We start from the raw sequence: 26,616 nt of genomic DNA, 5'->3' as shown, positions 1-26,616 counted from the left end.
GACTTACTTCCCTCCTCCAATCTATAAGCTCTGAAACTTCTACCTCACACTGTCCACTTTGAGAAACAACAGTACCATCCATTCAGCTAGCTGCTTAGACCCCACATTCAATCTGTGATGAAGTCCTATGAGATATTCCCCAAAATACACCCCCTATCTAATCAGTTCTCATTATCTATCACTACTCTGACTCCAGTACAAAACAGCATGACCTCTCTGAAGAGCACAATCCTGTCAGCTAGTATTAGCTTTGACTGGTGCTGCAAGTAAATCCATTATCCACCCAGCAACCAGAGTGGTCCTTTTGAAGGATAAACCTGGCTATGATAATTCTGAAAAGTCCAACTCCTGGCCTCTCACTTAACTGAGAATAAAAAGCTGTATCCCTCATCCCACATGACTTACTGTCTGCCTGGCTCACTGGTCTCTCATTATCACCCTGAGCTCGCCAGCTTCTAACAGACCGAGCTTCGGCCTTGGCATTACCCACTGCCACTGGCTAGGACTGCTCTTTTACTTAGGGGCTGTCTGCTTAGATTCCTAGAGAGTGTCTGTAACAGGCTTTTTCTACCATTCATCTAAAACTTCCATGCAGAAAAAGTCTTCATGTTATACTTTATTTTTGATTCTCTGTATAAGTTATTTGTGTTGACTATTATTTATTTATTTGTTTTTATTTTTGAGACATGATAGCCCTGTGTGGCCCTGGCTTTCCTGGAACTTGACTCACAGATATCTGCCTGCCTCTTTTCTAAGTGCTGGACTAAAGGCATACAATGACTACTTACTTCTTGGTGCATTTTTGTTTCTGTCTTGATGTTTTTACTTCCTGATTATCTACTGTGTTCTTATTATTCTGCCTCCATTCAAACTGTCTCATAAGAGCAGGAATCTCATCTCCTGCTCTCTGATATACCTGATGCAGAACAGGTACTTATTTGTCAGAGTAAATAAATATTGCCATTAACGAATGAAAATTTAAGACTTTTAAGATAAAAAAAAAAATTTCTAAAGTATTGAAGGTCCTGCAAATTCATTTAATCACCTTTATTTCTTCTTTCCTTGTAATTCTAAACTTGAAAAGATACATCCCACCCTCTCCTTAGCCCTAAGCTTCTTCCATTCATTTACTCCTTATCATAATTCCATCTTCTCTGTGTTTATTTAAATCTGAGAATTTCCTTGATAAATCTGAGAGGGGAAAAAAAAAAACCACCTATATTCTGTAGGCGTACCTCATTCCTGATTTTCCTACACAACTTCTGTCTCTGTTGGCACCAGCTGATCACTCTATATTATGATGGAGCTATACCAAAAGCTAGCTACAGCACTGTGAACTGTACAAGCATGCGAGAGACACCTGATCTTGCTAAATCACTGTGTCCTGGACTATGAAATGGAAAAGGGTATTGTCTATTTAACTATCGGGCTGGAAAGGAGCTCAGTACATAAAGCCACAGATGAAGAGGTGGGGCCATCACCACTATCAGCCAGCCTTTTGTAGAGGAACTTTACAGGGCAGAAAGGAAGGCACAATGTTATAGACAAGCCCAAGTCAATCAACTAAGCAAATACATTTATTTTTTTTAATTTCACAAGTCAAATTCTAAAGATTGGGTCTATTCAGCTGGCATTTCTAGAATTATAACTGAACTGGAAGACTGAAATATCAGGGTTCTTCAGGCTGACTTCTTTTCAGCAAAGTTTATAAAAATGACAGATAATCTGAAGTTTGGCATTTCAGAATATAATCAGATGTCTTATTGTTTACTGTTATTATGTTTAAAGACATTTGTGTTGCCATTCTAACTTTGGGACAAAAAACAGAACCCTATCATAGTATTTTAAGGAATTACACTGACTATATTTTTTTCTACAAAGTTTCAACGGGACAGCAGGAGGCGAGAGCCCACAAGCTACTTCCGAAGCAAACTGCCCAGTCAGATAAGACAGATTGGGTCCCAAAGCAGCAGCACCTTGGTCAGAGTGTCTGTGGTGAAGGTGGGAAAAAGAGGCGGCCACATAGTCCAGGCTCTCTCTGCCTCCCAAGAGCTGGCATCTCTATGCCCAGCTCATAGGCAATGGTTTTCAAAACCAAATTCATACTTTCCAAATATAAAAAAAAATTATAAAGCTACTTATAACATCACAGGTTCACAGTATCAGATAGACATCTAACCGATAAATACAGAAATACTAAAACACGCACACAAACATATATAAACTCTTTCTCTAAGACACTCATTAAAAACTACACTGATACATGAGATACAGTTAAAATATTTTTAGTTTATAGAACTTGAGCCAGTAAATGATAAATTACTACATACTTTAAAAACTGTAACTAGAGCATAATTGATAGTTTTCATGCTAAAAGATAACCCACAATAAAATGGCAGTCTGTGGACCACAGGTATGGTTTGCCATAACTAGTTTTCACTGTCTTTCAACCAAGATAAGGAAGATTTTCAAGTTAACTTTCACTAATAAAGTCATTAAATGGATCATATTTTCTCTGAGCATTCAAATCTTTGAGAGGTTTTTGAAAATTTGTTATTAAAACAGGAGATTACAATAAACGAATCACACTGATTCATACCAGTGAGACTCACCAGGAAACTTCCTAAACTAATGCGTGTAGAAATATTTACATAATAGAAAAAAGTACTACATCCTTCCACAAATGCTCTTCTGAAGAGGTCAGCACCCCAGAAAACTATGCAGCGGAGATGGGGTTATAATAGTCACTCAATTTTGTTCCTCATTATTAACTGTGCATTATTAAAGATTTGATACAGAAAACTGAGGCTTATTTTAGAAATGTTTTTAGTAAAGGCTTATATACAACTAGCACAATGGAAACTCTCAACAAAGTGAAAATTACTCTTCTCACACTGAACCATGCATATTCGCTGACGCTGCAAGATACTCCTGTTTACATCATTTTTTAGTGTCAGTATTATCTATATTTGAATCTGATACTATACATGCAAATAAATCAAACAACTTATTACAGCAGTTTATATTAGTCTTTTCATTTTCCTTAGTAGTACCTGGCTGCACTTATCTTTTGCATGATTTATGATTTTATGACTGTCTTGGCCCAGGATCTCAAAACAACATCATTCCTAAGGTTCAAATAAAAAGCTTTCCAACTATAAAGCAGTCATTCGGCACACTAGTTTCTTTAACATTTCCCTTCTTCCTTTTGCTTACAGTTGCCAACGATCATAGAGTCTATTTTTAATGGTGGTGAACTGAATGAAGCTGCAGCAATGAAAGCACAGCAACAATGGGATTGTGTCACTATTCCCTGTTAGGGCGGGTACATTTCAAGTACAATGGGATTGTGTCACTATTCCCTGTTAGGGCGGGTACATTTCAAGTTTCAGAGAGCTGATCAACCAAGGACAAGCACAGCAGATGGGGGTAGCAACGGCGTTCTTCCCTTTCCGGCCCCCAGATCCAGTCAAACTCTACTTCCTCTCATCTCTAGTACTCATCCATGCAACTCAGCTACGGAATGTTTTTTAAAGACACTTGTAACCCAGACTGTGAGCCTTGAAGTTGGGAGCAATCCTCCCGTTGCCTCCTAAGTGTTGTGATTACAGGTATGAGCTAACACACCCAGCTTCGGGCACAGACTTTATAGACTCTGACTCATACTCCTCTCCCCTTAATCAAGTCTTTATCAAAGTGATCTTGAAGCTTCCAGGGTAAAATGACAGACTAAAACTGCTTCTTTATGACACCCTAAAGAAGAGTCAAGAAAACAAAGTTTAGATTCCATTCCAAAAAGACACAGTAGAAAAACATGAATTTAATTTAAAAATTAATAATAATAATAATAATAATAATAATAAAGCTCCTGCATAGTCTGGGGGAGGAAGGACACCACTTCTGCGTGCACAGAAGAGCCATCTAAAGTTAAGCAAGGAATCCTTGGTGAAAAGAGATAAGCAATCCTACCCAAAGAACCAGCACAGTTTAGACACACCCTGAAAATAGTTCATAGCTGTATTTAGATAGTGACTCCTCTGCTGTAACAAGTCACCAGTGTAGAAGAGGTCCTTCTACCATTACCCATGCCTCCGAGTGCTGTGGCAAGGTAGCAACTTAAGAGGGAACCTTGTGCCTTTAATCCCAGCACTCGGGAGGCAGAGGCAGGTGGATTTCTGAGTTCGAGGCCAGCCTGGTCTACAAAGTGAGTTCCAGGACAGCCAGGGCTACACAAAGAAACCCTGTCTCGAAAAACCAAAAAGGAAAAAAAGAAAAAAAGGAAGAAAAAAAAAAAAAAAGAGGGAACCTTGTGTTTAAGACTAAATTACCCTGAGAGCCTGATAATGAGGAGCAATCACAGGTCCAGGAGCCTGGAACCAACCCCACCGAAGCGTTAAGTAAGAGATAATTACAGCAGGCAGCCATCGAGAGTGAGTCGGCAGCCTCAGCCTAAGCACAGGGCACGGTAGTTAGTAACCCACCTTCCTCACTAAGCGCTTGACCTAGCACTTAACAATCATTGTGAATTCCAAGAAGCCCAAACTTGTCATCAGCTGACAAGCCAGCCTCTGAAACCAGGTATCTGCCACAAGGTGCACTGTCACAGGATTGAGAACCCTCAAGTGCCACTGGACTGCTTGACATCTGCAGTCTCCAGCAGAATTCAAGGTTGGGCAGGTTTTAAAGGTGTAAAAACTGCCAGGTATGGTGGTGCATGCTTTTTATCACAGCACACAGGGGCAGTGGCAAGCCGATTCTCTGTAGGCTGGAGGACAGACCAGTTAATATAGCAGGTCCAGGAAGCTAGGGGCACATAAAGAGACCATGTCTCGAAAAGAAAACAAACCACAGAAGACTGGTCTGGCTGTACAGGTCTGCTTCTCCAACTCACAATACACTATGGAGACCTCTCTGGTTAGAACATTTAGACATCCCAGAGTGTATAAACATAACCTTTGGGTTCACTTTCTCTTCTACACTGCTGATATTTGTTGCTGGGTCCTGAATAAACTCTCTTACTGAGGACATGGCCATCTAGGGATCGCCAGAAGCAGACTTTTGGATTCTTTGCCTGACATTTCAACTGTCGCACTAGCTTATGGTCTCCTGGATATACCATGCCTTTCCATGTTTCTGTCCTGTGAGTTTTGTGACTGCCGGTTAGCTCTTATGTGCATTTCAGCTTGTTTTTAATGAACAGCCTATTTTGAACTTAACCCCAGAACCATTTGGTAAGAACAAAACATGCTGCTGATGAAACAGAAGAAATTAAAAAACATACATGATACAGAAACGCACTTAAGGTAAGTTAGAGACCACAAATGTACTACCTGTGACTGTAGAATAGGAAAAAAAAAAAGGCCAAAATAATGTAATTAAGGGAAGGAAACAGGTAAAGAAGAAAAACAACTGAAAGTCAAGTCCCCATGTACTCTAGTTACCACCCCATGCAAAAAGTATGGAAACAACAGGAAGAGCACCGCATCAGCCAACGTTCCCTGATGAACAGGGATGCAAAAAGTCTCAAGCTGAATTGAAAACCACTAAAGAAAATGTACTTCATTACAGAGAATTCACAAGAGATTTACTATATACATATAAATAAATGTAATGTTATATGTAAATATTCTTGGGGAAAAAAAACGCATGAGTATCTCACTAGATGTATAAAGTACTTATTTTTTTTTTTTTAAGATTTATTTATTTATTATATGTAAGTACACTGTAGCTGTCTTCAGACACTCCAGAAGAGGGCATCAGATCTTGTTACGGATGGTTATGAGCCACCATGTGGTTGTTGGGATTTGAACTCCTGAACTCCGGACCTTCGGAAGAGCAGTCGGGTGCTCTTACCCACTGAGCCATCTCACCAGCCTGTATAAAGTACTTTTAACAAAGTTCTGCATCTCCTCATGACAAAAGTTCTGGGGGAAAAAAAAAAAAAAACCCAAGGAATAGAAGGACCGTGCCTCAATATCATAAAAGCTACAAGCACCATTGTACTGCGTTGGAATCACAAACACTATAAAGATATACAGATGACTGTCCGCTCTACTTCTAGTCAGTGTAGTACTTAAAGTTTTGGCTAGATCAATACAGCTTTAGAAAGAAAAGGAATACATACCATACAGGAAAGGAAGAAATTATCGCCATTTGCTGGCAATACAGTTCTGTGCTTCAAAAGACCTTAAGACTTCTAGTAGAAAGCTTTTATGTCTATGAAACAATTTCAGCAAAGTAGCTGGGTACATAACCCACACTCAAGAATGTGGTAGCTCTCATACCAATGCCACACTTGCTGAAAAAAAGATCAGAGGAAAACCTCATTCACAAGAGCTTCAAAGCACAAGTACCACATAATAAAACTAAACAAAGAAATGAAAGGCAATGAAAAATAGAAATTTAAGAAGATATAGACAATAGAAAGAATTCCCATAATCATAAATTCACAGAAACAATATGAATATAGCTATCTGACCAAATATATTACAAATTCAATATAATCCATACCAAAATTTAAATGACATTCTCCACAGAAGTAGAAAACAACCTTAAAAGTCACAAAGGCCTCAACTGGCCACAGTAATCACAAGCATTAAGAGTAATGGTGGACGTACAGATGCCAAACTATACTATAAAACCTTAATAATAAAACCAGCAGTATACTGGCACAAAAATGGACACACAAACCAATGGAATAGAATAAAAAGTCCAGACACAAACTTGGTACAGTTACAACCACAACATACACTAGAGTAAAGACAGCCTGTTCAACACATGGTGCTTGGAGACTGGGTATCTGCATGTAGAAGAAGAAGACAAGGTCTCTATCAGCCCTCCTGTAAAACACTGGATTAAAATGGACTAAAGCCCTAATGTAAAATCTGAAGCCCTAAAGCTGCACAAGGAAAGAAAGGGAAAACATTTCAAGCCGACTTGAATTTGACCAGCTAGCATCAAATAAATAAGCAAGCCCAAGCCGAGGGGCAAGCACACGCCTTTCATCCCCACTCTGGGAAGCAAAAGCAGGCAGATGTCTAGGAGTTTGAGGCTGACAGCCTGTATCTACACAGTAAGACCCTGTCCTAAAGAAAAAGAAAACAAAAACTCAACAGCAATAGCTAACAGGATGGGAGTAGGAAGGAGGAGCCCGATACCCTTCTAGTGGCCAGTAAAGTAGTATAATCGCTGTGGAAATCAAGATGAACTTCAAAAATAAAAAGCAGAATTACCATATCATCCAACTGTACTACCCCTAAGTATCTTCCCAAAACACCTAGGCCAGTATCCTACACACACCTGAACATCCATGCTTAGCAAAGTACTCACAGCAGCCAACATATGGAACTATCACAAATGCACATCAGCATGAACAGACAAGGAAAATGAGAAAGATATAAACAATGGACGTGTGTTTACCCGTGTGTGTGTGTGTGTGTGTGTGTGTGTGTGTGTGTGTGTGTGTGTGTGCGCGCATGTGGGTAGAGTGCTTAACTGTATATGAGGTTTTGCATATGTATGAAGGCCAGAAGTTAACATCAGGTATTGATTTTTATTGCTCTCCAATTTCTTTGTTGAAAAAGGGTTCTCTTGATGAATCCAGAGCTCACTGATTCCAGCTAGTCCAGCTGGTCAGCTTTCCTGAGGATCCCATTTCTGCCTCTGGCTACTGGGGTTACAAGCATGCACCACCATGACTAGTCCTCTAACCCAGAATCCTCTCTCTGTTCCCCAGTATCTTCAGAATAAAATTCAAACTTAACAACAAGGACAGTTTACAACCCACATGCTTCTTGGTTTCATTTCTCACACACCCAGATGGACTGAATTCAAGTCCTCAGGGCATCTCTCTCTTCAACAGCTTGATGCACAGGGCACTTCTGTTTCCCCTACTGCCTTCTTTGACTAATAACTGCCACTGATTCTTTGGTATTCATAGCACTTTTGACATGCAAATTTGAGCCATTAGTCTAGCCATTTTTAGGTACATTTTCCTACATGTTCTCCTAGCACTGGTCTAGTTTATTCTGTCTCTCCATTTTCTTTTCATTTTAAGAGCCCAGAACAAGGTCTAGCTCCTAAGAATCACTTAGATATTTCTGAATAATGAATGGCCAAAACTATGAATGGGTAGGTCTCTTTCCCATCCATATTCATTACAATGATTCTACGGGCTAAAAGAGATGTATAGACTAAATTCATCAGGGGCTTTCCAAAACATACACAGGTAAGAAAAGACTCAAAATAACATCTTTGGATATACTAATCTATTCTTCAATTTTCTAGCAGAGTTTATCAAATATATAACTATATTTCTAATATTTCACTAAAGAAATATAAAAAGGAAAAAAAATCAAATTTGACAATGTTTTCTCTTGGTTATGTCTTCATATTTCACTTTTAGGAAATGAAAATACAGCTGCTCATTGATTTAAAAAGTACTTGATTCTACTTAGCTAGTCCTTCAAAAACCTCAGTCTTTATGCAAAATATTTTCAAAGTAAAACCAAAAGGGAAAAATATCATTAATATCCTCCTTTTTACTGATAAGTAATCCAGGACACAAAATATGAACCTAATCTACTGTTCTCTGAACTATAACATCAATTGGTAGCATGTATATCTGGTCTGTTAGGTTATCAGTATGCAGAAGAGGCATAGAGTTCAAGTTTCTACCTTCAAGCTTCTATTAAAAGCTTATCAGGGGGTTGGAGAGATGGCTCAGCAATTAAAGAGTATTGGATTGCTCTTCCAGAGGATCCACATTCAATTCCCAGCATCTACCAAGGAGCTCAAAACTGTCTGTAACTCCAATATCTGCTACCTTTACACAGACATACATGTAAACAAAATATCATTGCACATAAAATAGAAATAAATCTAAAAGAAAAGGCTCATTAGAGGGGAAAGGACACGGCTGATTCAGTAAAATAGCTACAATGAATGCACACATGAGGATCCATGTATGGATTTCCTAATACTCATGGACAGACAGTAAACATCTGTGACTGCAGCATCAGTGACATACAGACAAGCGGATCCCTAGAGCTCCTTGGACGGTCAGCCTAGCCAATCACTAAGCCACAGGTTTTGGGAAGAGATCCTGTTTCAAAAAAAGTGAGAAGCAAGTGAAGAAGATATCTGTCATAGGCTCCAGCTTCCACATATATGTACATGTGCACATACTCTTGAACATGTTCATTGACTACACACACAGTATACCAGAAATAAGAGCTATCTTACAGTGTGTCAAAAACTCCGAGAAATTCCATCAACTCTAAATAGCCTAGAATATTTAACAGCATTTTACTGTTTCACAGAAAACAATACAGTGATTGGGAGTCAGGGAGGTGGGAGTGTACGATTGACTAGAAAGCCTATAGAAGGTAAGTGTTAAAGCTGGGAGTGCAGCTTCACATTAGAGCGCGTGCACACACACACACACACACACACACACACACACGTGCACGCGCACACACACACACACACACACTTTAAACCCTAAGAAAAGACAAAAATGAAAAGACAAAACAAAAATAAACTTTCAAAAATTCTATACAACTTCCCTTTATAAAACCATGAAAATAACCTAACACATTATTTCCCTTTCTACCTTTATTTAGGATCAACATAATAATCACAGGAGTTAGCTTTTAGGTACTTTTTTTTTTCATTATTATTAGTTTTAACTTAACTCTCCTTAGTCTAAGTATAATCATAACAATCAAGTAATTTGGAGTGTCCATGAGATGATTTTCTAATGTAGTAAATAAAGTCAGTCTTTATTTTGCAATGGGGTAAGATTCTGACACTGCCACTCTAGAAAAGTGTAAGTTACCCATTACACTTTTAAAATGTACACTGTATTACGCTGGTTTAAGGTTGAAAACACATTCATGAAATCAGCAGAATGAGCATAACTTCTTACTTTACCTATGTATTCATCCTTTTACTAGAATTCTACTGGGTAAGTTGATCATATCCTGAATATCAGATGAAACTGGATGGAGTCTCGACAAACAAAAAAGTTTTAGAGAAAGAAATAAGGACAAGTACTCCGTGGGAAAAATACATAAAGAGCAAACTACTAAAGTGATTAAAAAAAAAAAATCATCAAATTCATTCATCCCAGGAAACACATAAGATGATTAAGAGGACAGGAAAACAGATTCAAAATGGTGCTATGAGAACAGAGTCTATCAAAGCCTCAGCTGCTGCAGGGCTCCCTGGGCACTAGCAAAACATGTAGCACAACACTAACAAGAGAACTCAGAAACAAGTAAAACCACATACAAGCATTTTATGCAAATTCAATATACTTTCCTCTCTTAGCTTTTCCAATAACAGGAATTCAGGAGCTCTTGCCCCTAAGTCTGCCACTTGAGAATTTATAACTATTCAAACATCTCTACTACATATTACTAAAAATCCATAGACTTTATATGTAAAAATAGTAGTTAAAGAATTTATCTCTAAAATGAAATGGTAAGAAAAACAAGAGAGCTGGTAAGACTTAATTTTGAACCGATTTTTAGAAGTAAAATACAGATTCAGTTGATTAATAATATATTTAAAAAGAATGAAAAATTGGTAAAACAGAAAATTATTCAAGTGGAAATACACTGAGCAACAAAATCAAAACATATGGATGTCAAACTGAACCAGGCTGAGGAAATGTTTGCTGGTTACTTAACACTAGCGTCTAGACGGCTGCCTTAGAGAGACGCCTACAAGGCTGCAGCCTTCCCTGTCCCTGCAGTCACACCCACACAGTCACACAGCGGCTGGGACCGTGCAGAGGAGCCATCAGCTGTTCAGAGGAAGTGACAGAAGAAGCAAACCATAGGTAAGGACCAGCTTTAGATGTGGAAAGACCACAGCTTACTCAGTCTGTACAAACGGACAGCATAGCAGCTATTACTCTAAGTCCAGACACAGGCGTGTTTCCAAGGACAGCATAGCAGCTATTACTGAAGTCCAGACACAGGCGTGTTTCCAAGTAGTACAGATGAAAGAGCTTAGACAGACAGACGTGAAGCTCGAAGGAAGCAAAGTCAGTAGAGGGAAAAAGGTCTGTAAATGTTCTAGTATTTAGAGAATGAATAAAGATATTAGTTTATTATTTGACAATCAAGCTCCGCTCACACTACAGTTCACTTGTTCTAACTTGCCACAAGTATGACTTTAATACTGTTGCATGTACTTGCAAAAATAAACCAAGGCAAAAGTGTAGTATCCCTGGTAGTCTTTCTGCATCATGTTAACTTTGGTTTTTAGTTAAATAACGAAGGAAGAGAGTTATGGATAGAATTCGGCAACAAGCTTTCATAAGGATAAAGTATCATGCCATGAGCTCAAAAAAGGTTAGTTGTATAAATCTGGGGAATAATCACTCATGCAAAAATCAGAAAATACCTGTACCGAGCCACCATGTCTGTCTGCTGCAAGGTGAGCTCTCAAATGATGGGGATTTGCCTGCTGGGAGTCCCAAGCTGCCCTGTGGTCTGCCGACTGCCATTTATTTAATGCATATGGCATGCATGGAAGGAGAAAAACCCAATACGTTAAACATCTCATCCTTATAATTTACAAAACATATGTATAAAAGGAAAATTAAAATAACCTTACTATTCGGAATAGTTAGAATACATACAGTTATTTCTCTCTGAAGATCAAGTTTTTATTGTTGAACTGAGTCGTGATCAGTCATAAAAGCAAGTGAGAGGCATAGTGTTTTACAAGTAAAAGGATTTGGGAAGTCATAGACTCCATCACAGACTCCCCAGACAGTAACTACAAACACCGTAACCTCTCTGTGCTCCTTTTAATTTGGTGGAATCTTTCCCACTGTTCATAAATGAAATCCACCAAGAACCAGGGAAGGAAAGCTGACGAGAGTGCACCAAAGGCTGCCACTGGGTTTTCTTACAGAAGTCCTCAGTAGTTCTTCCATGAGGAGCTATTTTTAGCAATGTGGAAAAAAAAAAAAAAATCCTTAAAATGTTGAGATCCTAAGAACTGTGTCTCATTGTATTCTGTTTCTACTGTAAGTGTAACAGAAAAACAAAACAAAACAAAACAAAACACGGCAAGGGTTTGGAAAGTGAGAGCACTATGCCCAATACTGTGAGAATTAACAAACATTTTTTAAAGTGACAATCCCACAATTATGAATCTCTTTGCTGCTTTATTTTTTTTTTTCAATTTGGTTCTAATTAAAGAACCTTCTTTTATGAAGCCAAGAGAAAATTGTGGATGTTTTTAGATCCCTTGGAAAATCTGTATGGTAATAAGCACAGGCTACTAGCTTTCTACTAGGAGAATTTAGAACAGCCAATTTCTCTATTTTAGGAACATGCAGAAAGCACTACCAGAAGGAAGACTTCTTAAAGCACGGTTCTGAATGAGTAACTCTAGACAAACTCATCCTCATTTTATGGATAAAGACACTGACATTCAGCACTCTCCTAGGACCACAGACATAGTGAAGAGCATACGGACGATTCCAAACAGAGCCAGCTTCAATAATGCTACCAAGCTTTTGACACTAACTGCAAATATTCTAAAGTCTCTGGTGCTCTTTTTTCTTTTTCAACAAAATTCCACAAAATCTTGCCACAAGTGCCAACTATGCTGGGCTAGAGAGAGCCTAAGTAAACCAGAAGCCAGAGTAACCTTTGTGAAACAGATGTTAAATATAAGTAGGAGGGCATGGGGGAAAACACTCTAGGAGTAAGCTTCCTAAATTAAACCGTACGGTAAAAAATTACATAGCTCATGGCATGAAGTTTGCCATCAAAACCACTATGAGAGTTTTGACTTTTCATCACTTTCTAACTGCATAGCCAGATTAGTGGATTTGTAACTGAAAGTGAAATAAATTAAAGTTAAGACAGACAGCTGTGGCAACTGGCAACTGATGACAGAGCTCTGTAAGAAAGTAATAAAAGCTATATGCTTTCCTTCTGTATAAACACTAATATGGATTTAATGTTTTACATGTAACTGTAGCTACCTTAACTTCAACCATTGACTGTTCTGTCTGCAGTCACTACAGTGTTCAGAGCCTTTAAAAAATTCCTGTTTCCTCTTTCAGACTGTGAACCATAGGATCTGTCATAAAACACTGTTCACTGATGCACAGATTAAGAGCTTTTTCTATGCACACAAATTTTCTTTAATAAGAAGACTGTGCATTCAGGTCCTATACATAGCCCTATTCCAACGGATTCTCTAAAACATACACACATACATAATCTTCCCTACTTTAAGGCAAAGAGAACTATAAATAAAACACAGAACTCCCCCTTAGGAAGCTTAGATGACCAACTATGTCTGAAATAAGAAGTTAGAAGCCTAAAAGTCTTTAAGTTATGAGAAGGCTTCCCTTACTACACTATCCAATAGCTTCAACAGAGAAATTTAGAAAGAGCCAATCTTCAGGAACAGCAAAGAAATAAACTCTAGTTTAAAAGACACAAATACCAAATCACAACTTCTAAGCCCTCTACTTACACAGTTATCTTGGTCAGATCATTCATGCTATCAAACTTTAAAAACAAATCTTTCTAAATTGTCTATGGTACATACTGTTAAATAAGTGTAGAAATAGTTAATGTAGTGAAATACTATTAATAAATGATACGGGTCTTTAGTTTTTATATTGTTTAAACCATCACTTGAACTTTAATGGGCAAAAAGAAGTCAGAATAAAAAGCAGGACAGAATCTAAGCAGGACTAAACCAAAGAATTTCTAGACACTCTCAGATTCTAGAAGACGGTAAAATTCTTAAGCAAACTGAAAATCCTCTTGCAAAACACGGACAGGAAACACTGCTGAAGGAAGGACTGGAGCGCTCCCATCCCTTCCCCAGGAACCGGGAGCTCCCCTCTCCTTCAGTATCTACCACTGCTTATCTTCTTACACACCATGCCAAGCACACTACTTGACTGGTAGTCCTCAAACAAATGTTTTCTGATTTTTTAGCTTCTGCTTTTCTGGTGCTTGTCCCTGTCCAACTTTTTATAATCTTCCCTCCTCTGCCTTTCCTCTGTCTCCTGCTCACTACTCTTAAAATGCCTTTATCCCATTATTTGTCTAAAAGAAGTGCATTTACTCTGCAGGGTCACTTCAAAAATAAACAGCTTTTTCTGTATTAAATATGCAAATGTATATGGCACTTAATGCATTTCAAGTGGTACAGTTTACTTCAAAATGTAGTTATTTGTGCATTTACTGTAAAAATTATGAGAGAGCAACAGCATACATGAGTTTAGAATTACTGAGAACATATTATATTCTAAAAAGTTGACATGCATCATCGCTATTTTATAGGTGAGAAAACCGGCCTTGAGAAATTAAGGTGAAACGAAACTACATCCCCATATGTCTGGCTCCGGGCTAAGTGAGCTCCGAACACTCCACCTAGTCAACTCAGTTTAAATCACTTCTATACTGTATCCTCTGCTTCTAAACACACATATAAAAATCATTTTAAACAGCAGAAATGTAATAAATAACGTATTAAATTAACTAGAGAGATCAAACAGTGTTATAATTCTAACACTTCATTCTTAAACACCAAATATGGCTCGGTTTTGACTATTCTTACCATGAATTAACAACTGAGGATTATCTGAAAACTAATGGTGAGGTTTTCCTGAAAACATCAGTCCTTTCAATGCTTTTGTGTGTGTGTGTGTGTGTGTGTGTGTGTGTGTGTGTGTGTTACCCACTGAACAGAAATGCGCATGTCGATAAGGAAAGTGAAATATTTCATATCCATAAAGGCACCAAACCTGGTTTTTAGACTGCTGTATCTTATCTCTGTGTTGGTGTGCTTCTCTGTTTGATGACAGAGCAGGGTCTTGCTGAACTGCACCTACTGGAGTAGGCTAAACAAAAACAACAATTAGTGCTGGAACAGCTGCTTCAGAATTCCCATCTAAAACTTTTGGTAACTGTTTAAAAGAATCTATGAATCAATAAGTAATATTGCCAAGTTATTAAGTCTTCAAGAAGCAACATCATCCTCAAGCACATTGATAAAAACTACCAGAGTAAAACAAAAGGAACAGTGGTACATTTTCAAGTATTTTAAAGACATTTAAGCATTTTTTAATGTATTGACTATTATGTGAATAAAGTTGTGGCTCTCAACCTTCCTAATGCTATGACTCTTTAGTACAATTCCTCAGATTGTAATGACCCTAACCATAAAATTATTTTTGCTGTTACTTCAATTTTTTAAATGTATATACTTTATATATTTTATTAATATATGTCACCCTTTTCCTTCCTTAAATTTTGATCTATGTACGAAGTCTCACTATTACTTCATAACTGTAATGTTGCTACTGTTATGAATCCTAATGTAAATATCTGATATGCAGGATATTTGACATGTAACCCCTGTGATATGGTCATTTGACCTGTGAAAGGGTTGTTCAACCCCAAAGTGAAACACAGGATGAGAACCACTGGTTTAAAGGGTCTCCTAATGTTATTAATTTTAAGTTACTTTCTCATATTAAAAATAAAAATGTATTTAGAAATCTTATATACAAAATTAATAAATAAAATGCATGTTTACAAAACCAAAGAAATATTTATTAAATAACAAAATTATAGACTTAATATCTTGACTCAGAGAAACTGTTAAAATTCTTAATTTTGATCAAAGCAGAATATAATAAGTTACTGCAGAGAAATATAAACAGTATAATATCATAAGAACACTATATAAAAATATTATATGTAATACCAAGAAGCAAATTAAGACCAAAAAAACCTCACATAACTCAACAACCTTTTATAAAAAGCAGGAAATCCAGTAATAGAACTTATATAAAACCCCAAGTATGGTGCCCCTGAAGAAATGTCCCCAAACAGGAAATAAAAGACTCCTTACAAAATGCCATCACTCTTCAATGAGCATTCTGTACTATTGAAAATCCTGTAAATAATCTTCTATGATAAGAGCATAAAGTACTCACCAACTGTTTACCAATCCAGTCATATTCATAATCAAACATATACCCTTTGCGATCAAACAAGTCAGTAAAAAGCTTTCTTAGGTAATCGTAGTCTGGCTTTTCAAAAAAATCTAGCCTTCGTACATAACGAAGATACGTTGCCATTTCTTCTAGAAAGGAAATAAAAATTATTCTGACTATATATCTCTATAACACTAAATAAAATTAACCAAATTCTATTTCAATTAAAAATATTCAATTATAGCAAAACTGAAAAACAGGAAGGAAGAAAGAGGGAGTGGAAACAAGAAGAAAACAAATAAGACATTTAGTTTAACTATCATGTTTGAAACACTTATTACCAAAGGCTAAAACTTTTTTTATGGTATTTGAATAGATTCTTTGAATTTTACTAGAGGTTGAATTAGCGGCTCATAATACATGACTGTTTAATCACAAGGTATACTTCCTGCATATTTTACAATATATTTAAAACCCTGCTAAGCCGGTTCATGTGAGAACACGTGCACTAGTTTGCTGTTTCCTTTAACATCAACAACATACACTAAATTACCAATGTGGAACAACATTTCTAATCTTCACCATAAGCAGTATTTTAATTAACTGGGCTGGCAAAATAATGGAAAATAGAAGTCTTCTCTTAATTTCTAGTCAAATAATTACTTAGTAATATACAAATTTCTACATATCACTTTTTTTTTAGGTTTATACTTTCTAAAAGAAAGGAGGAAAAAATTTAATTTTTTTAGATTAAATCAACCTGTTAAGACTATTGCACATCAGAATGTAGGGTGTATGGGAAGAAATGGTAGGTTACCAATGCTGGAATCTCAGACGCAGGGAATTTCTGCCCCTGTACTCCCATTCATTCACAATGCAAAGGAGTACCCTGTAGCATTCCTCACAGAGAGACTTTCTCTCTGTTCTACTTCCTGTCTAATTACAGGACTTATTACCTTGGCACCTCATTTTCCTTGGAGAATTGTGTATAACCTTACTAATACAGCCACACATTCTGCCTAACCTAAACTTCTACGACTGAAACCAATATTGCTTAATCTTCTATTTATAGAAATTATAGCAAGAAAGAAAATATGGTTTACTAGCAATGAATAAGGAAATACATGCCATTTCTAAGCATTGATTCTGCTGTTACTGTAATTCTATTACAGAGACAAATCAGTGACTACAAAGTGATATAAGACCTCAATCTTGAAGGACGTAAGTCTTCTTTGCACTTTATGTTACTGTGCAAGCCACAAATGATGTTTAGTAACTATCAACAGCTATGACTGGTGACACAGGCCATGCAAGAGGCTGAAGCAGGAAGACAGCAATTCCCAGGCCAATCTGGGTACAGAGCAAGGCCCAGACAGGCTGGGGAACTTAATAAGCTTCTATCTCAAGCACACATTTTTAATTAACAATTCATTACCATTTCTTAATTTAGGATTAGGAAACTTATTTAAGTAAATTTTTGCTTGTGAGTTGCCATAAGTGCTTAAGGAGAATTATTTTCAAAATGTATACAGTTCTTTAACATAATATTTCCCTAAAGTTAGTAAATAAGGTTTTACAGTACTCTAAAAATAAAATTAATATTTTAATAACTTCTGTTAAACCTGAGACTCTAATAGCAGTAAACTAAATGGTATTTCAACTTAATAAAAATGAATTGTTAAAAGAAACATGAAAAATTGGCCTTAACATAATTAAAAGATGGAATTTTCTTCATATAATGCCATCCTGTAGAGCAAATATACAAACTGTTCCTGTGGTCTAAACACTAATTGTTGACAACTTTTTAATTATTTTTATCAGATTCATGTTTTTCAAAGCACACAAAAAAAGTCTTTAAAGCAATGAAAATTAACCTTTTTTCTGTACATAAGCACATGTTTTAATTTATGAACGTAATCACTGTCCATTACCTGGAAAGTTTTCACACAACACTTCTATCGGTGTGGCTCGTTTTGTGTCTCCAATTTTCTGATACCTCTCTTTTAATGTGTCAGCCTGAAGGAGGAAAGAGTACAACGTGGTGTTTTAACAACTATGTAGTTATAGCAAAGGGCCTAAATACACATTAAGATTTTGTGAACTCCAATAAAGAAATTAAAAAAAAAAAAACAAACAAACAAAAAAACAATTACCTTTAAGCCTTGCCAAGGAAGACTGCCTCTCAGGAAGTACATGAACATATGGCCCAGAGCTTCTAAGTCATCTCTTCTACTCTGTTCTGAAACACAAGAGGAACGTGACATTTCACTCTCATCCACCAGGAAGATACACAAGTGGAGAATAACTATTTCTAAGTTTACTACATAAATGTAAAATATGTTTGCTAGATATAAACAACGAAATCATATGTAAACAACTTTTACAGACTGTCATCTTTAAAGTATGCCATTTGATATCTTTAGTGCTACTGAAACTTTATTTACTTGTTTAGATACCTATTCACAGAAAAAGAAACCAATAGAAAAGAGGTTTAATGGTCAAACTGAGGCTCTCTGCATCTTATAACCCTATCTTAAGAGTAAGAATACAACATGCTAATGGTTCTGAGAAACAATAGAGTTTAAAGTGCGTAATGCTCTGTAAGCCTGAATTTCCTAAACACAGATAAACACAAAATATGTAGCATATAAATGACTGACACTAACAAACTAAGACTCTGGAAGCACATAAATATTTTAATATGCTGTCGCTGATATTAAATTGAGATTTCTTGATTTTTAAAATAATACAAAGATGCTAACAAACAAGAAATGCTTTTAAAAAGTGCAGCACACAAGCTATGTTTCCCAAATTAGCCATGTTATTTTCCGTTATTCTAAATAATGCTCAATGTTTTTAGAAAAGCAAACTTTCTGAGTACTGACCTGCAGTAAGATGAAATGGATGAATTTCTACCCTGTGTTCCCACAGCACTTTCTTCAGTTTACAAATGATGCTTACTTACACTGTTCTCAGGATCTGTCTGCCACCTAGACTACATGTTAGAGGAGCGAGCTCACTGGCCTCACAAACCAGGAAAGGCCAGCAGAGAGCACACTCTGGATGCTCAAGTTATGGGAGTCTTAAAAGGGACAGTAATATAAAGAAAACATTATTTACAAACTCTAGATGAGAACTGAAAGCATTGAAACTTTTAAAAGCTCAAAGATAGCTGACTTGTCTTATACAGTGGAGCATAAGTTATATGCACTTTAAATGCTTAGTAGGTGATACTGAAGTATAGTCAGGTTTGATAATTCCTGGAAGGGAAAGCTCTGCTTGCTATAATAAAATACACCCTTGACACCATACCTGCATAACTGTCACCACAATCAAAACGTTTCCCAGAGACTCCAAATAGCTCAGCTATCAATGTCCCTTTCCTCTGCCAACCTCTAGCCTCAGGACCCCACTTAACTGCTTGTCATTATAGATTAGACTTCATTTTCATACAGTATAGATTATACAATACAGATTCATATCTGGATTCTTTCCCTCAGTATCTTTTCATGGCTCGCCCATAATGCTCCCTACATCAAGAGCTATTTGTTTCATGAGGACAACCACAATAAGTCCACCTAATTCACCTAAGTAGGCTCCAGTCTGAGGCCTCCCTGCTGAGGGAAGGAGAAAATGATGAACATCCTGAATCTCTGAGTGATCACTGATTTTCAATCACCCTGAGAAAATCCTTAGGAGTCTATCACAACATCATATGACGTGTGTACTCAGCTTTGTAAGACACTTCTGAAGTATACTGAGAAAGGGTGTATGCCATTTCAGATCTCCACCAGCAATATTAGATGGCCGGTTATTTCAGAATGTAATATTGTCACTCTTTCATGTCTTACCCAGGTCAGTATCTATGACATGTCAGCTTACAGTGGATGGACAGTATCTTACTGAAGACTGATGTTCTTGGACTTCTTCATTCATGAACTGCACATGTGTGTGCTGTATTTTCATCGTCTAATTTGTTACCAATTTTTTCTTTTACTATTCACACTGGTTTATTTGTAATTCAAAAAAAAAAAAATCTCTGACTACACTTCAGACCACAGATTTTTCTCCTATTTTTCTAACTATAGATTTTATAGTTCGTGTTCTTATATTCAAATCTATTATACACTTGAAGTAAATTATTTTTGCTTTAGGTATGGAATAAAATAATAGTTCCATTTTTTGTTTGTTTGTTTTTTAATAATGACATCTGGCTATACTACTTTTTGACAAGACTTTCCCTGTCACCAAAACTGTTTCTGCATTATTCTCAAAACTCAGCTGACCATCAATGTTCAAATGACCATCTATGCTCAAATTCTGGACTTTATATTCGACCACTTATCCTTCTTCATATCAATACTACATAAAATAAGTAGGACACGGGCGTGGGTGGAGGGGAGAGGTTGATACTTAAGAGGTCAATGACCGGAAAACAAAAATTCAACAGAAAAAACTAACAAAAGAAAAAGTTGATCATTTAAAAGCTTCAATAAAATAATTAATCCTCTTAGTAAACTTAAAAAAAAAAAAAAAAGTACAGGGGGCTGGTGAGATGGCTCAGTGGGTAAGAGCTCTTCCAAAGGTCCTGAGTTCAAATCCCAGCAACCACATGGTGGCTCACAACCATCCCTAATGAGGTCTGACGCCCTCTTCTGGAGTGTCTGAAGACAACTACAGTGTACTTACGTATAATTAATAAATAAAAATCTTTAAAAAAAAAAAACCAAAAAATAATAAGTAATAAATAAACAATAAAAAAATTTTTTAAAAAAGTACAAATTAACAGTAATAGAAGCAACAGTGGGGCATTAGACAAGATCTTACAGATCTTGAATAAACTGATTTAAAAACAATTCTGAACTTAGCTGGTGGTAGGAGCACACACCTTTAATTCCAACACTTGGAATGCTGAGACAGGAAGATCTACATGAGTTCCAGGGGATAGCCAAGGCTATAAAGAGAAACTCCTTCTCAAAAATCATAAAAAGAAACATCATCATGGCAACTCAACTGAGATGAAAGCGACAAATATTTTGTAATAATTACTTATTACTGAACTGCCTCAAGACAAAATAAGAACTCTAGGCCAATAAAAGAAATTTAAACTTTAAACCATGAACTGAAAGGATGGTTCAGTACTTGCCATGCAAGTATAAGGACCAGAGTTTAGATCCCCAGAAGCCACATAAAGTAGAGCTGGAGGTTGTACCATGCATCTGTAATCCCAGCTTGCCAATGGTGAGATGGAATGACCTAAGAAGAATCCTTGAAGTTTCCAGGCCAACTAAGTTGACCTATGCAACAATAGACAACTAGAAACCCTGTCTCAAGCATGAAAGTTTGACTATACTCTGACCTTCACATATATGTGGGGCCACCATGTACTGTCAGCAGTTTCCTCTGACACCTTCCTTCTATGAGACGAGAAGGGACTTCACAACACTTGGGAGTTAAACAAACTTTGTCATTTGTCTAGGAAAGCTGACATTTGCAGGAGTCTCCAGAGTCCCACCAGAGTGACAGAAGCGGTAAACAACTGCTGGAGAAGATGCTGGCCAGCTAAGTCATAGAGGCTTCTTAGACCTGCTTCTCAGCCTGAAGCTATGCAGAAATCTCCAGGGATACTGCTTCATGAGTCATCATCTGTGCTGGAGTGGGCTTTTTGGTCCTGCAGCTGCTTTTGTGTCATCCTGCTGCTGACACTGACTTCTCACACATACTCCTGTTCATAGCACCAATAAAAGCTCACTGGTTCACCACAGTGAACTTCAGTGCAACTATTAACTTTAATCTGTTGTATGTTTGCTTTCTGGGATGAGCATACATGTATAAGTGTTTAATCTCCCCAGAAAGTCTCTCAAATAATCTGTGCCCTTGTATATACATAAATGTATATACATACATGCCTCAAACACACATGGGTGCACATGCATGCACGCGCATGCGCGCGCGCGCACACACACACACACAATAAACACACAAAAGTTTTTTAAACTAATTAAAACATTTTAACACATCTTAAAACCTTACCTAAATACGAGGCATGCCTAGTATATTCTACTAAAGGCAAGAAGTATCAGATCAACAAAACTTTAAAAAAAGTTCTCAACACATATCAACCTATTGTCAGGATGTGACTGCTCAAAGTCACTGCACAAGTAACAAAAACTCAGCAGGTATCCCTCATAAACAAGCATTAAATCCTTAAGAAGCTAATGCTCCTTAACAAAGTAGTCATTACCCTTAGAAAATAAGGTTGATTTAACTTTCAAAGGTGGATCTATAGGGACTGGAGAGATAGCTCAGTGGGTAAGAGGGCTTGCTCTGTAAGCAAGAGGCAGAGTCTGTATATATTCCCAACAAGTACATAAGAAGCTAGAAATGGAGGCCACTACCTGTAACCCCAGGACTTGGAGGCAGAAACAAGCAGTTGCCAAGACTGTGCGAGCTAAAAAGTAAAAAGGCAAGTGGCCAATTCCATGAGAACTTTCTTTTGAGGCAATAAAGCAAGCCCTGATGTCATGCTCTGGCCTCCACGTGTGCTGAATACTTGCACTCATATACAATTCACACTGACTGGCACACACACACACACACACACACACACCCCTAACTAAAATTTATAAGATATAAATTGTTCAATTATCAGAAATATAAAAATATTTTAAAAGTCTAGTATACATTCATCATAAAAATTCTCAGCAAGTGCTGGGGGAATGTCTTAGTAACTGAGCATTTCCTAGGTTGCACAAGGCACAAAAGCTTGACCCTCAGCACCACATGATATTATTTTAAATGAAAACTCAACAAAATAAGTTATAGGAATTTCTTTATCCTAAGGAAAAATACTATGAAAATCTGAACATTCTTGTTTTTCACTCACTTTCTCTTATGTGTTCCTTAGGATTGTCCCCAGGCCTGGGGGCACCAGACAGGCATTCTAGATCTGGGCTAAGCTCCCAGGCACTGTTTGCAGTTTTTCCCTTCTTGTTTGTTTTTCACTTGAGACCAGTTCTCATGATCTTTGCCAAGATGGCCTTGAAGATAGGCCTTGACTTTGTGACTTTACTGTCTCAGACCCACTGTGTGCCTTGGATTCTACTCCTGGAGCCACTAGGCCTGGCCTAGCATAAATTTAAAAAGCTGTTTCTTTCGATCTTTCTAAAACCCAGAAAATATATAAAGACAAATTTACCAACATAAGAGAGTATATGAGTTTGTGTGTGTGTGTGTGTGTGTGTGTGTGTGCACACGCGCGCACGCGCGCGCATAAGCGCGCACACATTTAAGTAAAACAGCATATAATTACAAAGACATGAAAGAACCAATTCCCTTGAGTTGTCCTCTGGACTTCCAAATGCAGGCAGTAACATGAGCACCCCCAACAGCCTCCCACATATATATGCAAAATAAATAGGTGGCACACATACACATATACTAATATATATTTTAGCCTCAGAACAGGATTCTTTGTTAAAGAAAACACCCCAAAAAGCCACTTCTATTACATCAGAGTACTTTAGTTACCACAGTGTCAACAAAAATGATCATAAAGTTATCTCACCTACATCACTCCATCAAAGGACAGTATTGGATTCATAATCTATAAAGCATTATAAATTCAAGACATAAGCAGAAGCTAGTAAAGTAAGCCCACTACTAAAATTCAATCCAAAACCTCTTCTACCTTCATAATTGCTTTCTTTGTGTTCTTTTACCAACTGACACCTGGAAATAAATGTCACCAAGTGGGAAGTAATACAAGTCACAAGAAAGCTTTCCTTTGAAATAAGAGTAACTAAGGCACATACTTCAAGTCTATAAGAGTTCTATTACATGAAAAAGATCCCTCACAGGTTATCAGGTGCTTATTAAATCCTGTTCACATTTTTCTAAAGCATTTAACTGAATAGGCCTGTTTAAAAATGGGTATTTCCCTCAAAGTCATGATTATGTAATTTTTAAAGGATTAAAAACAGAGATTTAAGTACAGTTAAATTTCTTTTAAATGAATTCAAAGAAATTTAAGCTATATAATTAAACTTTTTTCCACTAGAAATATTATGTGTTACATATGCATAACCCATTTTCAGAGCCTCATATACATCCATGTGTCATATATCAGATGTTTCAAAGTTGTAACTTCACTGAAAGCAGAAACTATTACCTCCTATCTGGAGGTAAGCTCAGAAAGGTTAAATAACTACCAGAACTTAACAGGACAGGATTCTACATACATTCATGCATTTGTTTACTTGGAAAACCTAACAATGAAATCAACTTTACTACAAACCTTCTGCAATGCTTTTTTATTAAAAATTCAATATTACTTTTCTCCATTTAGATATGATAGTACTATTCAATTACCTGTAATTGTCCATATCAATTAAAATTTAATTTAACTAGAAAGACTTTTTTCATGAACTCAAATTTATCTATTTCAACACAAATATGCTAAAGACCACATTTAAAAGTAGGAATCTAGAGCCGGGCGTGGTGGCACATGCCTTTAATCCCAGCACTNGGGAGGCAGAGACAGGCGGATTTCTGAGATCGAGGCCAGCCTGGTCTATAGAGTGAGTTCCAGGACAGCCAGGGCTAAACAGAGAAACCCTGTCTCGAAAAACAAACAAACAAACAAACAAACAAAAAAGTAGGAATCTATTATATATGTATATATTATCAAAAATAAAATTACTGCATTTCTTACTAAAAAACAACAAAGGCATACTGATAAGAGAACTCAGAGAATAAAAACACCTCAAGAGAATATATTCTTTGTAAATAAAAAAAAATCTATTCATAAGTAGAGGTTATATATAGGGGCTGGAAAGATGGATCAATGGTTAAGAGAGCTTGCTGTCTCCTAAAGGACCTGAGTTCAATTCCTAGCACCAGACAGGGAAACTTACAACCACCTGCCATTTCAGCTCCAGGATCCTCTTCTGGCCCTACAAACAACTTCCTAGTATGTAGGAACTCCTATACAAACACACACGCATACACATATTTAAAAAATAAAAGAAAATCTGTTTTAGATGCCTTCATTTAGTATTTCCTTATAACATGTTTTTGTAGTTTTCTCAAGCCCACAATACCCAGAAATACATTTGCCACAACATTCACTGAGCTCACACTTTTTCAAATTACAAAATAAAAATGAGATTTGATATTTTTGCAATGACAATACAAGGGCAGGGCATGAGATTACGTGCCTATAATCCCAGCATTCAGAAGGCTAAGGCAGGAGAGTGCTTAACTCAAGCCCAGCCTGATAAACACAATTGAGTTCCAAGTCACCCTGGGCTCCCTGGAAGGTGGGTTCCATGCCACACTGGTAGACAGAAAGACCCACCTCAACGTAAAAGAAACAAAACAATCATAAGCACGGTATGCAGTTCCAGCTCCCTCGGCCCTCATCTCTCATCCAGACACACAGCCTAAAACCATCACAAACATCTGCAACATGTAGATTTCTTTCTGAGAAAGAATCCAGTGCGGAGTCAGTTAATTCAAGTTCTTTCTGGAATTTCTTTCAATTTAGATATAATTCAGTAAGCCTGGCTTTTAAGTTAATAGGAAAAAAATCAAAATAAGGGATAAGCCAGGTGCTACAGCTAGGAACTACATACATGTAAGACTACATACATGTAAGACTACATACATGTAAGATGGAAAGTGAGGCTGAACTGACAGACAAAAATAAAAACCTCCAAAAACTAGAATTAAATGTATTCTCTCTAAGCTTGTGTGTGTGTGTGTGTGTGTGTGTGTGTGTGTGTGTGTGTGTGTGAGACAGAGGGGGGGGGTAGAGAATGAATACTTCAGTAAGATTTTTAAAAGGGCAGAAAAGTAATTCAAGAATTAAAAAATGAGCCTCAACGTTGGATCTGAGGGAGTTCAAAGCCCCAGTATAGGGGAATGCCAGGGCAGGAAGACGGGAGTGGGTGGATGGTGGGTGAGAACCCTCATAGAGGCAGGGGGAGGGAGGGGGGTTGGATAGGGGGTTTCCGAAGGGGAGACCTGGAAAGGGGAAAACATTTGAAATATAAAGAAAAATATCCAATTAAGAAAAGAAAAAAATGAGGCTCAAAGTCAGACAACAATTTTTTAAAAACTATTCAAAAGTAGACATCTGATTAGAGCTAACATGAAACAACTCATCTTCAAATACAATGAAACAGCAACAGCAGGCAGTGGTTTCATTTAGTGGGCAATGGAAATCCCTGTCTGTCACACAGCTTTCTGAAGATGTCACTCTGGACAGTGACATGAGCAAAGATATAAGCAAACCACTGCATTTGTCATCTGAGCATAAATGACTTCATGTCATGTTAAGATCAACAGATATCATGAGACTAAAAATGAAAGACTATATGCAATGTGACTTTTACACTATCCATCTATAATATACTGGAAACATCTCTTTCTGACTAAATCCTGACTAAATCTGATGCCTTAAAAGTAATCACCAAAGGTCTAGGTATATAGTTCAATGCTTCCCTGGCAGGCTCAAGTCCTGAGTTTGACCCTCCAGCACTTGAAAAACAGGAAAAAGGAAAGAAAAAAGGAAAGGAAAGAGGAAAGAGGAAAGAGGAAAGAGGAAAGAGGAAAGA

At 37.1% G+C, this 26,616-nt stretch overlaps 1 protein-coding gene across 8 annotated transcripts in view; it reads right to left on the bottom strand.

Annotated features, from left to right (window-relative positions):
- Csnk1g3 (casein kinase 1 gamma 3) overlaps positions 1–26,616 on the bottom strand; it is an 87,936-nt gene that overhangs the window by 7,526 nt on the left and 53,794 nt on the right. For 2 of the 8 annotated variants that reach the window (XM_029546806.1, XM_029546807.1), the window contains exons 7-11: positions 18,151–18,236; positions 17,929–18,013; positions 15,998–16,146; positions 14,801–14,896; positions 11,416–11,511 (exon numbers count right to left, since the gene is read on the bottom strand). In XM_029546806.1, coding sequence (XP_029402666.1) covers positions 11,416–11,511; positions 14,801–14,896; positions 15,998–16,146; positions 17,929–18,013; positions 18,151–18,236 — 512 coding nt within the window. The remainder of the gene's footprint in view (positions 1–11,415; positions 11,512–14,800; positions 14,897–15,997; positions 16,147–17,928; positions 18,014–18,150; positions 18,237–26,616) is intronic. The other 6 variants (XM_021214384.2, XM_021214385.2, XM_021214387.1 and 3 more) reach the window with 3 other exon arrangements.

The sequence above is a fragment of the Mus pahari genome, chromosome 15 (assembly GCF_900095145.1).
Source record: "Mus pahari chromosome 15, PAHARI_EIJ_v1.1, whole genome shotgun sequence".
Taxonomy (NCBI): Eukaryota; Metazoa; Chordata; class Mammalia; order Rodentia; family Muridae; genus Mus; species Mus pahari.
This window is presented reverse-complemented; position numbering and strand designations above follow the sequence as displayed.